Source organism: Sparus aurata, chromosome 23 (assembly GCF_900880675.1).
Source record: "Sparus aurata chromosome 23, fSpaAur1.1, whole genome shotgun sequence".
In the NCBI taxonomy this organism is placed as follows: Eukaryota; Metazoa; Chordata; class Actinopteri; order Spariformes; family Sparidae; genus Sparus; species Sparus aurata.
In genome coordinates this window covers 13,164,952-13,179,480 of record NC_044209.1, presented here as the reverse complement: position 1 = coordinate 13,179,480, position 14,529 = coordinate 13,164,952, and the positions used below count along the sequence as shown (strand labels likewise).

The 14,529-nt window shown below is 41.0% G+C and overlaps 1 protein-coding gene and 1 gene segment (V, D, J or C); both read right to left on the bottom strand.

The window, feature by feature from the left end:
* Window positions 1–14,529, bottom strand: part of LOC115575203 (immunoglobulin alpha-2 heavy chain) — a 225,356-nt gene that overhangs the window by 126,149 nt on the left and 84,678 nt on the right. The window contains exon 3 of the mRNA XM_030407075.1: window positions 2,505–2,517. Within this exon, the coding sequence (XP_030262935.1) occupies window positions 2,505–2,517 (13 nt within the window). The remainder of the gene's footprint in view (window positions 1–2,504; window positions 2,518–14,529) is intronic.
* LOC115576109 (Ig heavy chain V region 914-like) lies at window positions 13,969–14,484 on the bottom strand. The segment is given in 2 exon segments: window positions 13,969–14,306; window positions 14,396–14,484. Coding segments are annotated over 2 exon segments (363 nt in total).

Below are 14,529 nucleotides of genomic sequence, written 5' to 3'. Positions count from 1 at the left end.
AAACAACAAGGAGAGTGCCGAATGTGGAGCAGGCAGTGCAGCTTTTCATTGAGCTGGAGGAGCTCAGGCAGACCTGAGCCTGAGGCGTTGCCTGCATTTAAATGTAAATAGTTACATATAACTTTGTACATTTCTAAAACTTATGCACAAATTTAGCAAACAACAATTTATATTTGCATTATAAGTAATACACATGGTTCGTTGAGCATATTTGTGGTTTTCACAGTAAAAAAAATAACTTTTTCCTACTCGGATTTTATGGTTTTTTGAGATTTTAGGTCCATTGTATTAATACAGTATGGCAAAATGAAAACATAACTGTACAGTCACACATGTGAGGTTGTGGTGAAAATAATGACACCAAACAAGGCAAGGTAAATTGTTTTTAAGGTGAAATATAATGGTAAAATCAAAAACAGTCAAAAACGGCCAATTAAAGCTGTTGAAGCTCTTCTGTCCTCTCACTGACACAGTCGTCACTTCCTTTTAATATCATTCAACTGTATATATTTTAGGAGGAGAAAATGTTATATTATAGGAACATAACATAAACATCTATTTCATTGAGTGTAGAGCAATACTGAGGAGACCAAAGTGCCAAACTTCATGAAAAAAAAAAGTTTCATGTGTATTTTATCAGAATAAGTTCTAGGGTTCCTCACTAGAATGATGTGGGCAGCCAAGAAAACACAATAGGGCCTAAACAGACCAGAGTTTCAGGCTGGCGATCTAATCTGAGCTTCTCAGTGACAGATTCAGAATGCAAGAAAGTATGAGATGAAGGGTGAGAGAACGTGGGTGTCATTTCCAACCTCTTTTAAACTTTCACAAAAGGGCGTTGTCACACCATGATTGGCTGGGATGGAAATGCCCCAAACTGCTTCCACTCCTCAATCAGGAGTCAGGCCCCCACCCTGCTCACAGGGGGTCAGAATTCTCTGCAATTAGTCCAGAGGGTCTGGGAAGAGTTCGGGGAGGCCATGGAGGAGGACTACCGGTCGGCCTCGAAGAAATTCTGGCAAACCATCCGGCGCCTCAGGAGGGAGAAGCAGTCCTCCACCAACACTGTTTACAGTGGGGGTGGGGAGCTGTTGACCTCGACTGGGGACATCGTTGGGCGGTGGAAGGAATACTTCGAGGATCTCCTCAATCCCACTGACACGCCTTCCATAGAGGAAGCAGAGGCTGGGGACTCAGAGGTTGACCCATCCATCACCCAAGCCGAAGTCACTGAAGTAGTCCGGAATCTCCTCAGTGGCAAAGCACCGGGGGATCCGCCCTGAGTACCTCAAGTCTCTGGATGTTGTGGGGCTGTCTTGGTTGACACGTCTCTGCAGCATCGCGTGGCAGTCGGGGACAGTGCCTCTGGACTGGCAGACCGGGGTGGTGGTCCCCCTATTTAAAAAGGGGGACCGGAGGGTGTGTTCCAACTATCGGGGGATCACACTCCTCAGCCTCCCTGGGAAAGTCTATTCAAGGGTACTGGAGAGGAGAATTCGGCCGATAGTCGAACCTCGGATTCAGGAGGAACAATGCGGTTTTCGTCCTGGCCGTGGAACACTGGACCAGCTTTATACCCTCCGCAGGGTGCTCGAGGGTTCATGGGAGTTTGCCCAACCAGTCCACATGTGTTTTGTGGACTTGGAGAAGGCATTCGACCGTGTCCCTCGTGGCATTCTGTGGGAGGTGCTCCGGGAGTACGGGGTTGGAGGCCCTCTGTTAAGGGCTGTACGGTCCCTGTACGACTGGAGCAGGAGCTTGGTTCGCATTGCCGGCAGTAAGTCAGACCTGTTCCCAGTGCATGTTGGACTCCGGCAGGGCTGCCCTTTGTCACCGGTTCTGTTCATTATTTTTATGGACAGAATTTCTAGGCGCAGCCACGGGCCGGAGGGGATCTGGTTCGGGAGCCACTGGATCTCATCTCTGCTTTTCGCGAATGATGTGGTCTTGTTGGCTCCTTCGAGCCAGGACCTCCAGCATGTCCTGGGGCGGTTTGCAGCCGAGTGTGAAGCGGCTGGGATGAGAATCAGCACCTCCAAATCTGAGGCCATGGTTCTCGACCGGAAAAAGGTGGCTTGCTCCCTCCAGGTGGGAGGAGAGTTCCTGCCTCAAGTGGAGGAGTTTAAGTATCTCGGGGTCTTGTTCACGAGTGAGGGAAGGATGGAGCGTGAGATTGACAGGCGGATCGGTGCAGCGGCCGCAGTAATGCGGTTGTTGTATCGGTCTGTCGTGGTGAAGAGAGAGCTGAGCCGAAAGGCGAAGCTCTCGATTTACCAGTCAATCTACGTTCCGACCCTCACCTATGGCCATGAACTTTGGGTCATGACCGAAAGAATAAGATCCCGGATACAAGCGGCCGAAATGAGTTTCCTCCGCAGGGTGGCAGGGCGCTCCCTTAGAGATAGGGTGAAGAGCTCTGTCACCCGGGAGGAGCTCGGAGTAGAGCCGCTGCTCCTCCACATCGAGAGGAGCCAGCTGAGGTGGCTCGAGCATCTGTTTCGGATGCCCCCGGGACGCCTCCCTCAGGTGTTCCTGGCATGTCCTGCCGGGAGGAGACCCCGAGGAAGACCCAGGACACGCTGGTGTGACTATGTCACCCAGCTGGCCTGGGAACGCCTTGGGATCCTCCCGGAAGAGCTGGAGGCAGTGTCCGGGGAGAGGGAAGTCTGGGTGTCCCTGCTCAGGCAGCTGCCCCCGCGACCCGGCCCCGGATAAGCGGACGAAAATGGATGGATGGATGGATAGTCCAGAGGGATTCTGGAAAATCAGGCAAAAACAGGAAAGATAGCAAATCTTAAACAATAAGACTGCTACAAATAAACTGAACTAAACCTACAAACCTATTTTTCTTATATAAATATTTGAAATTTTAATCTGGACTGAGTTTTTCTGGTTATCTGACTGGAATCTGTCCAAAACAAACAAAAGGTAAATGTTGTTCATGTTTATAAATCAATGGACAAACAGCAATGACAAAAATGGGTTATACTGTAAAACCTGATGTAAAACAATACAAGAACATAAAACTCGATTCAATAAAAGATCCTTTTCATGACTTTTAGTGTGACTAAATTTAACATCTTACATTTACGTTCATCTTGAATTGAGGAAATTCAAGTTTCTCTTTGTTTCTTCTACACTGAGATCTTAGATCAACCATCAACATTTTCACCTCTTCTCCTGTCTGCCAGAAACAAAAAATTGCCTTGACAATTCAGTGAATTGAATGAAGATTCATGTATATAAACTCCTCACACACCCCCATCTATATTAATGTTTGCATTTAACAATGTGCGTGTGCTTGAGTCACATGGTCTCTGGGTATTTGTGCAGGTCTGTTGGTGGTTTGTATCACTGTGGGCCGACGTACACAGTAATAAACAGCTGTGTCCTCAGGCTGCAGATTCTGTCCTGTTAGAGTCACTGTTCTAGCAGAAGTGTCTCTGCTGTAGCTGAACTTGTTCTTCAGAGCATTATTTTGACGAAGGCCACTTGTTCCCCACTGATGAGAAATCCAGTCCATTGGTTTTCCTTCACACTGTCTGATCCAACCTGTTGCATAGCTGTCATCAGTCAAAGAATAACCAGAGACCTGACAGGTGATGGTCAAAGACTGTCCAGGCTGCACAACGTTTGAGTCTGGCTGGATGAGATCAATACTGTTCACACCTGTGGAAACACAAATCAACATTATCTCCATCTTCCATCTGACTATTCAGTGTTTCTAATGTGTTTATTAGTGTGAATCCACTGAAAGCTCCTCACAGGATCCAGCAGCCAGCAGCAGAGCTACAGAGAACATGGTTGATGTTGAAGCTGAACTGATGTGAGCTCTTCTGTCCTCTCACCGACACAAACTTCACGTCCTTATGAGGCGAAACACACAAGGAGGCTAATTTACATACTGATGACAGTACATCAGCTGACTCAAGTATATTTAAATGAATCAAAATAAAAACTAAATATTCAGGCATTTCTCTTCACAAGAGTGGATGGAACTTAAATCAATGCCAAACACATGTTGGATTGTTATGAACACACTGTGTTTCATTTGTAGGCTCCATGAAGTTGGCTGAAAGCTCCTGATTAACTGTTTAAAGCAGCTTTTTTAAATGTTATGTAATTGAGAAAAAATAACTTTCAGCGTTTTCATGTGTGAACTGATTTTTTTTCATTGCTTGTCTTTATTATGTATGAAAATGTATAAAAGTGTTATTTATTTTTAACTGTGTACAATAATGAATCACACCTTATGAAGTCCAATTATTTAAGTTGTTGCTATCAAATCGAATTAAGGTCCTTTTACTAAAATCTGTGGACTCTTCCTCTCTTTGCTGTACCAGTGAACAGGTGTTGAAATCATTAGTGGTCTGAGGGCTCCTCCTCTGGTGGCTTCATGTTACAAGTGTTCAGGCACTGAGGGGTTTTTGTTCAGGTCTACTGATGGTTTGTGTTATTGTGGCTCTCTGGCACAGTAATACACAGCAGTGTCTTCAGACTGCACATTCTGTCCATTTAGAGTCACTGTGTTGCTGGAAGAGTCTGTGCTGATACTGAACTTGTTCTTTAGTGAATCTTTGTAGTATGTGCTGTGTCCAACATGTGCACTTCCAATCCACCCCAGTCCTTTCCCTGCAGGCTGTCTGATCCAGTGTGTGCGATAGCTGCTAACAGAATAAAAGACCTGACAGGTGATGGTCAGACATTGACCTGGCTGCACAGTCAGAGGCTGGCTGTGTCAACTGTTCACACTTCACACCTGTTAAAAAAACAAAATGTTTTGTAAGAAATGATCAAGTTAAACTGCAAAAGAAGAAGTGTTGACTTTGACAAATCCAGAGAGACTCACATCCAGCTGCCAACAGCAGCAGCAGAGCTACAGAAAACATGGTTGATGTTGAAAGTGACGTGCTGTGAACTCCACTGACAGCCTGATGGGAAGTTTTTATAGCTGAGTAACAAGGAAGCTCACTGAGTTTGCATAGAATCAAACATATGAAGCATCAATGTTGGTCTGACTGGAGCCAATAGAAGAGTCTGTTGACTGTTATTATATCTGCAGAGTGAAAACATGCCTGGAAATCACCTCTGCTTTACACATGATATTTTCATTTCATTACACACTCAATTGTAACATGCTCCTCCTCTGCTGACACACTGACATTGACTTCACTCACCGGGAATGAGAGCCAAGAAGAAGACACTACAACTTGGCTGAGTCTGCAACTGCAAAGGATATATGAAGGATATACACCGATCAGCCACAACATTAAAACCACTGACAGGTCACGAGAATAACATTGATCATCTCATTACAATGCGATGTTCTGCTGGGAAACCTTGGCTGCTTGCATTCATGTGAATGCCACTTGTGTCAAGCACCACCCGTCCAAACACTGTTGTGGACCAAGTACAGCCCCTCATCTCAACAACACTACCCGATGGCAGTGGCCCCCCAGCAGGACAATGTGCCCTGACACACCGCAAACACTGCTCAGGAACAGCTTGAGGAACACAATGAAGGGTCCAAGGCAGGGTTTCCCCTACATGTAATTGACTGCGGCGCACCGCCACGGCAAATTGAAAGCCGCCACACCTTAAAAATTCAGGCATAAATAAATCCAGTGTTAGAGAAAGGAAATATTTTACCGTCGTCTTCCACCGCAGTCTTTGACATTAACTAGCATGTTGGATATTTAGCTTGATAGTTAGCTAGAGGATTAAAATGGTCACTTAGAGCAGAGTCCTGCACGGGTCACCGCATCCGACCCGTTTCCGACAATAGCACAAATTACATTCCGCTATAAATTGATACCGACGCCCGAGGAAAATTGTAAAAAGTAAGCCAGCGTGGGGAATGGGAGTTCAGGGAGGGCGCAAGCACGCGTGAATGAGCTCATATGAAATATAAATGCTTATCATTTGTGTCGCTGATAATGACGCCTTGAAAATGTAAAAGCAATTGTAAAACCCGACCCGTCTATCCAGGCATCTGACCCGATCTGCATCTGTGTCCGACACAGTAAATTATTTTTCACCCGTGCAGGACTCTGACTTAGATAACTCCTCTCTTGAAACAAACAATAAAAATAGTATTTCTTTACAATATTAGATGAATCTTCATTCCAAGCCCATGGAGGGGAGTTCATGATGGCCGTGTGCCCCCCCCAGTGCCACAGTCTCAGAAAATTCTGGGGGAAACACTGCAAGGTGTTGACCGGACCTCCAAATTCCCAAGATCTCAATCTGATTGAGCATCTGTAAGATGTGCGGGAGCAGGTCTGATCCATGGAGGCCACACCCCCCAACATACAGGACCCAGAGGATCCACTATAAAACGCCCTGGTGCCAGACATCGCGGGACACCCTTAGAGGTCTTAAGTCCATGTCTTGACAGGTCAGAGCTGTTTTGGCTGCACAAGGGGAACCTTGACAATATTAGGCAGGTGGTCATAATGTTATGCCTGATTGGTGTAAACAGTTTTTAAACTTTAAACACTAAATCTGAGAAGAGGGGGAGCTTTGTTGAGAGTTAGAATGTGTGGTGTGAAGTCAAAAAGAGCATTAATACAGTACAAGCTGAACTGTCAGTCTCATGCTCTCATTATAAAACTGATAGGTCACCTCATAGTGACAGAGAGAGAGAAACTACTTGACACTGACTGACATCGTATGGTTTTGTAAAAGGAACAAACATTTTTATTCACTCTCATGTTGTGACCGATTTTAGAAACCAAATAATACAAACATTATTGTGGATCCATTTATTCTATTCACACAATGATTTCAGCAGATTGTTTTGCTGTCATTGCTTGCTATGTGAGTCACTGATCATTATATTAAATATTATATTTAATGATTTGTTTAAAGGTTTAAGGTGCACTTTGTAATTTTGGGCTATACATTTTAATCAGAAGTGAAAGATCATTGACTGATTTTTTGAATGCTTAAACAAGAAGCTAGAAGCCTAAACAAACTAAATACATAAAAAAAAAAAAAAAAAACTCTATTAATTTTATCGGCTGAATAAACAGAAAACACGATTTCATACTGTCTATTTTGTTTATATGTTGCGGACCCCGCCACCTTCCTAGTTTCAAACACTGTTCTGGGGACCTTATTTTCCTCTGAGAACAGCTTGTTTATTTATTTATGTAAAATATCATTTCTACTCCAAAACTACACAGTGCCCCTTTATTGACTTATTCATCAATAGTGTTCATGATTTAATTATAAACAAAGTAAGAATAAAGAAATTCAGGCTCTTTCAGTCCAATATAGATGAGCGCTGTAGGTTTTTGTACAGCTGCTCAACCAACTGTGTCACTGTGTGGCTGTCGAGCACAATAATAAACAGCAGAATCTTCAGTCTTCAGACTGTTCATCTGCAGATACACCTGCTGTCTGCTGTTGTCTCTGGAGATGGTAAGCCGGCCTTTGACTGACTCAGAGTAGTATTTATTGTCGTTATCAAATTCAACCCAGGCAATCCATTCCAATCCTTTTCCAGGAGCCTGTCTGACCCAGTTCATATGATAGCTGCTGAATGTGAATCCAGAGGCTGTACAGGTCAATCTGTGAGATTCTCCAGGCCTTTTAACCACTGGTTCAGATTCTGTCAGAGTCTGACCATCAACACCTGTCAAGGCACAAAAGATACACATTTAATGAGTTATGTTCCCAACAACGATGAAAATATTTGAAATGAAAATCAGTGTAGATGTTCACCTGCCCAGCAGACAGTTAACAGAGGCAGTCCTGTCCTATAGTCCATCATGTTAAACTGTGTGTCCACTGTTCTCTGTCATCCTCTCTGCAGTCACATAAGTAGAGGAGGAAGACATCTGAGTTTTGCATCGACTCCTCCTCACAGGGAGGAAACAGATTTGACTCATATATCAGTTACTGTTTGGTGAAACTGTAGAATGGATGTCTATTGATGTCCGTAACAGGTTCAGTATCTGAACCTCTGACTCTTTTTGTTTGTCTGTGAACGTGCAAGAAAAGCTTCTTGCCAGAACAACTTTTGGAGGTCTACAGACATCTGACACAGGTTCAACATCTGAATTACCTTCATTGTAAAATACGTTTTTCAACAAATTGTCATGTAAAATACTTGGAAACAGAGAACGAATGTGTAAACAGTAGTTTTGAATTATGGCTTTTTGATATAAAGTAAATTGAAAATTATATTCATAATAAGGGGCAGACTTTTGGGGAAAGTTCCAGAAATGTTCAAAGGTTGGGTCATTGTGTAAAACATCATCAAATAGAAAGCGATCATGTGGCTCAGTAAATCACAAGCAAGCATGCAGCATTCACTGTTATTCGTTTTATCGAATACAACATTTTGGTCTTCTAATCATTGAACAGTAGCCGAACTGGTGGAGGTTTGATGACCAAAACATGGAATTCCACAAAGCTAAAATTACACACAATTGTCCTCAGTTAAACATTGAGGACTTTTGAATTCAGTCATTACTATTAATGGATCATTGAATGCTGAGTGGCTCATAGCTCGTCCGTATACAGAGTCCCACCAGTTGTACCTTACCAGACAGCTATTTATTTTTGACTTTCTCGTTGTAGAAAAATGTTTTGTCCCATTTGTCTGGTGATTGCCAGAAGGACACAGTGAATTCTCTATTAACTAAACTAAAGAACCCATTTTCTTATATATATGCTTGAAATCTTTATCTGGACTGAAGTTTGCTGATTATCTGACTGGAATCTGTTCATGTTTATGAATGAAAGGACAAAGAACAATGACAGAAATGGCTGATATAAAACAATACAACAAAAACATAAAACTTGATTCAGTAAAAGATACTGCTGCTTTTACTCTCTTCTTTCATCATGAAATTAGTTTATCTTATATGCATTAAAAACTTAAGAGCACATATTTGGAATGTAAATTACAGGTTAGACAAGTTATAAGATATTTTTATTATTATTTTATTATAACATCTGTAAAATGAGGCAGAACATTTTTATTTAAAAAACTTTCATGCTCCTTAAACAGGACTTTTACTCTTCTAACATGCAGTATGTATTTTGAAAGTTGTAAAAAGTTTTCATATCAGAAGTTTCTTGGGAGATCTTGGGTGGTTAAACACAACTTTTTTTCATAACTTTTTGTGTGACAAATTTGGGATTGAAGTGTAACGTTTCAGTTTAGATAAAATAAGAATTCAATATTGAGTCACAACTCTGAACTTTAATGACTGACAGTTACTCACAAAAAAAGTGATACTAAGAGAACTGAATGTTTCCAGTGGTGGTTTTTAGAGGAAGTAGTTTTTGTATGACTCTCCTGTTATTGTATCTCACTGTGTCTCTTCTGGCACAGTAATACACAGCAGTGTCCTCAGACTGCACATTCTGTCCATTTAGAGTCACTGTGTTACTGGAAGAGTCTAAATTGACACTGAATTTGTTCTTTAGTGAATCTTTGACGCTAGTGTCATAACTCATCCACTCCAGTCCTTTCCCTGCAGGCTGTCTGATCCAAGCTGTGTAGTAGCTGCTAACAGAATAAGAGACCTGACAGGTGATGGTCAGACGTTGACCTGGCTGCACAGTCACAGAGGCTGGCTGTGTCAACTGTTCACACTTCACACCTGTTAAAAAAACAAAATGTTTTGTAATAAATGATCAAGTTAAAGTGCAAAAGAAGAACTGTTGACTTTGACAAATCCAGAGAGACTCACATCCAGCTGCCAACAGCAGCAGCAGAGCTACAGAAAACATGGTTGATGTTGAAAGTGACGTGCTGTGAACTCCACTGACAGCCTGATGGGAAGTTTTTATAGCTGAGTAACAAGGAAGCTCACTGAGTTTGCATAGAATCAAACATATGAAGCATCAATGTTGGTCTGACTGGAGCCAATAGAAGAGTCTGTTGACTGTTATTATATCTGCAGAGTGAAAACATGCCTGGAAATCACCTCTGCTTTACACATGATATTTTCATGTCATTACACACTCAACTTACAGAAATGAAACAACTGTAAATGATTATCACAACTATTCTTACTGTGATTATTACATGAACCATCGATAATGGAAAACATATTCTTTAAAATCAGCATTACAATATTAATGATGATGTGTCATGGAAACAAAAGGAGAAACCACCAAGAATGTTGCTCTCTATAAGCCATGTTTACAGTGTGTTCAGCATGTTTTCAAATCATTAAAACACTTTAAATATGATGTGAGCTGTTTTCCTGAGAGAATGTATTTACTGTCAGCACCTCCTACATCACATTTAAGATTAACTTCAAATGTAAGAACAGCTTGTTGTTATTGCAGCATTTGATCACTTAGTGTTCTTCCTGTATTTGCAGCAAAGTGACAGCAGACAGCATCATGTAAACAGTATGAAAACTTCTGTCTGATGCTGCTGGTTGGCATGAAAGGTTTTTAATCATTTCAGTGTCAGCAGATGTTTGAAGACATACAGAGAAACTTGGAGCCTTGAGAGGAAAACAGCTGCTCAGGAACTGAAACCTGTGAGACAAAATGCAAAAACTACATTTGAGTGTTGAGAGTCAGTCAGTTAATATTAATGAGAACACAGAGTCTCATTTAAGTAACAGAGGAGAGACAAACTTGTCACTGACTGCCCTCTAGTGATTTTATAAAATAAACTAACATTATTTTTCACATTTATGTAACCTAGTGAAATTAGAATAACAGAGGACACAAACTATTTATGGGATCTTTATTTCTCTGAAGAATCTTTAAAAGGGAGAGATTAATGTCTTACCCTTCAAAAATCATATGATTTAATTTATCTTGGTTTATAATATCCCTGACTGAAATGCATTAACCTTTTGAATAAAGTGAGCAAAATCCTCAGCTGACTCAAGCTGTATCTAATGCAGTAATTCAGCTCAGTGTATTAATGAGAATACATCTGAATAAAGAACACATGAACCCTAAATTACTTGACTGAAAGTGGCTACATTTATTTCAATGACTTCAATTTAGCGACATTATTGCCTCTTAATTTGTAGTTAACTTTTATTTCAGTGAGCGCATTGTTGTGCTGTCTTTGGGCCAAATAATTTTTATTTTCTTTTGTTTCATTTAATGTTTACTATCAATATTTCTCAGGAAAAGATTTAAAATTATAATATATGAAATGTATGATGAAAAATACTTCATGCTTGGCTCCTTCAGTCCAGTAAAGATGAGTTCTGTAGGTTTTTGTACAGCTGCTCAACAACTCCAGTCACTGTGGCTGTCGAGCACAATAATAAACAGCAGAATCTTCAGTCTTCAGACTGTTCATCTGCAGATACACCTGCTGTCTGCTGTTGTCTCTGGAGATGGTAAACCGGCCTTTGACTGTCTCTGAGTAGTAAGTGCTCGTAGATTGTATATAAGCAATCCACTCCAATCCTTTTCCAGGAGCCTGTCTGATTCAGGCCATATAGTAGCTGCTGAATGTGAATCCAGAGGCTGTACAGGTCAATCTGTGAGATTCTCCAGGCCTTTTAACCACTGGTTCAGATTCTGTCAGAGTCTGACCATCAACACCTGCTAAAATTAAGATCAGTGTAGATGTTCACCTGCCCAGCAGACAGTTAACAGCAGCAGTCCTGCCCTATAGTCCATCATGTTAAACTGTGTGTCCACTGTTCTCTGTCATCCTCTCTGCAGTCAGATAAGTAGAGGAGGAAGACATCTGAGTTTTGCATTGACTCCTCCTCACAGGGAGGAAACAGCTGGACTGGAGATATTTATCAAAACTTGTGAATTAATGTTCAAGAGTCTTACATATTTTAGTTTCGTGAAATGTCGTCAACACAACCACATTTATTCCATGAACACAGGAATGTAGCTCAGACATCTGACACAAACATACAGGTTTTATTCAAGTTAATGAAACAATAATTAATCTTCTTGTCAATACTTTGTTTCTAATCAGTCATTTTGAGAACAGTTGGCAGCACATTAAAATATTTACAACAATATAAGTTATCTACAGTTTAATTCGGATCAGCAGTATCACTTTTATGAATATTGCTTGATTGTCGTCTTTTACCATCAGACAATCAACAGGTGTTTTATAGATTTTCGAGTGTGTTTTAATCAAGACATGCAGACAAAATCTTTTTAAACCAGTTTTTCTCTTTTCAAACTAAATTCAAATAATTTATGGTTGATACATTGACATACAGTGAGTGATGTAACATGATGCACATGCATCATTTGTTCATTTGATGTTCAATTCAGAGTCCAAATCAGAAAATGAAAACATTATTCTTTATTTCATTACTTGTTATCAGCAGACAGACCAGATGAAATGTGTTTCATTGTTAACTGGCCTCATTCAAAGGAACATTATTTGTTTTCAAAGTCCTGACATGCTTCAGTGCTTCTCATACAGAGATCAGTGTAGTTCAGTTTTTGTACAGCTCTGTAGTCTGCTGTGTCACTGTGGCTCTCGTGCACAATAATAAACTGCAGAGTCTTCTTGTTTTAGACTCTTCACCTCTAAGGACACAACATTTCTGGACGTGTCTTTGGTGATGGTAAACTGGCCTTGGACACTTTGGGCAAATATTGTGCCAGTTCCACTATCAATGCGTCCGATCCATTCCAGTCCTCTCCCTGGTTTCTGACGAATCCAGTGCAGCCAAGTCAGAGCAAGTCCTTCCACTTTACAGGACAGAGTGACTGGTTGTCCAGCTCTGCTGACCACTGGCTCTGAGGAGGTGAGGGACTGACCCTGAGCAGCTGAAAGAGACAGAGTTTAGATGACGAGGAGCCAGCAGACATCCAGAGCTCTTGTTCTCCTCCTCTGCTGACACACTGACACTGACTTCACTCACCTGAAATGAGAGCCAAGAAGAAGAAACTCAGTACAGCTGTCATGGTGGAAACTTGCCTGAGTCAACTGCAAAGGCTTTCATGAAGGATATATACTGTGCAGGCAGAGTGGGCGGGGACTGTTTTTCAATTTGTGAATTTGCATTTTGTCAGTCAGAGATTTATCAGTCAATGATTAGAGATACAATTACACTAAATCTGAGAATAGGGGGAGCCTTTTTTACATTAAGAATGTGTGATGTGAAGTTAAGAATAACTTTAATAATTCAGTATAAAACTGATGGGTCACCTCAGTGAGGAAGAATACTGCAAAGACAGGAAACAAAGGGAAAGGTTCAGTCAGTGTTTGAGTATCGTTCATTTAAGATCAATGAAATCAGCAGATATGAGAGGCTCCTCATAGTGACAGAGAGAAACTTGACACTGACTGACATCTAGTGGTTTTGTAAAGGGAACTGCGACATTATTTCTCGCTCTCAGATTGTGTCCAACTTTAGATACCAAATAATACAAACGTTATTGATTATTCATACCTTGACAATTATTTCAGCAGATTGTTTTGCTGTCCATTCCTATCATGTGAGTGATTGATCATTACAGTAAGATATTTTATGATCTGTTTAAATGCTTGCTGGTTCAAGATGCACTTTGTAATTTTGGGTAATACATTTTAATCAGAAGTCAAAGTCCATTGACTGATTTCTTTTAAGCCTTAAGAAGAAGCTAGAAGCCGAAATAAACTAAATAAATATAAAAAAAACCTCTCTTCATATGTTGGTTGAATAAACAGAAAACACAATTTCATACTGTCTATTTTGTTTATATATGGCAGACCCCCCCCACACCTTACTAGTTCCAAACAGTGTTCTGGGGACCTTATTTTCCTCAGCTTGTTTATTTATTTATGGAAAAGATCAATATTTCTGAATTTGTATTATTACCTCATTGATATTGTAAATATTAAAAGTCTGACATTAAATTTCTTCTCCAAAACTACACAGTGCCCCTTTAATGACTTATTCATCAATAGTGTTCATGATTTCATTATAAACATAATAAGACCAAATAAAACTAATTATTTTTCAGGCTCTATCAGTCCAGTAAAGATGAGTTATGTAGGTTTTTGTACAGCTGCTTAACCAACTCTAGTCACTGTGAGTCTCGAGCACAATAATAAACAGCAGAATCTTCAGTCTTCAGACTGTTCATCTGCAGATACACCTGCTGTCTACTGTTGTCTCTGGAGATGGTAAACCGGCCTTTGGCTGACTCAGAGTAGTCAGTGCCGCCACTACCAGTATAGATCCGAGCAAGCCATTCCAGTCCTTTTCCAGGAGCCTGTCTGATCCAGTTCATGTATTGGCTGCTGAATGTGAATCCAGAGGCTGTACAGGTCAATCTGTGAGATTCTCCAGGCCTTTTAACCACTGGTTCAGATTCTGTCAGAGTCTGACCATCAACACCTGTCAAGGCAAAACAGTTACACATATAATGAGTTACGTTCCCAATGACAATGAAAATAGGTGAAATGAAAATCAGTGTAGATGTTCACCTGCCCAGCAGACAGTTAACAGCAGCAGTCCTGTCCTATAGTCCATCATGTTAAACTGTGTGTCCACTGATCTCTGTCATCTTCTCTGCAGTCAGATAAGTAGAGGAGGAAGACATCTGAGTTTTGCATTGACT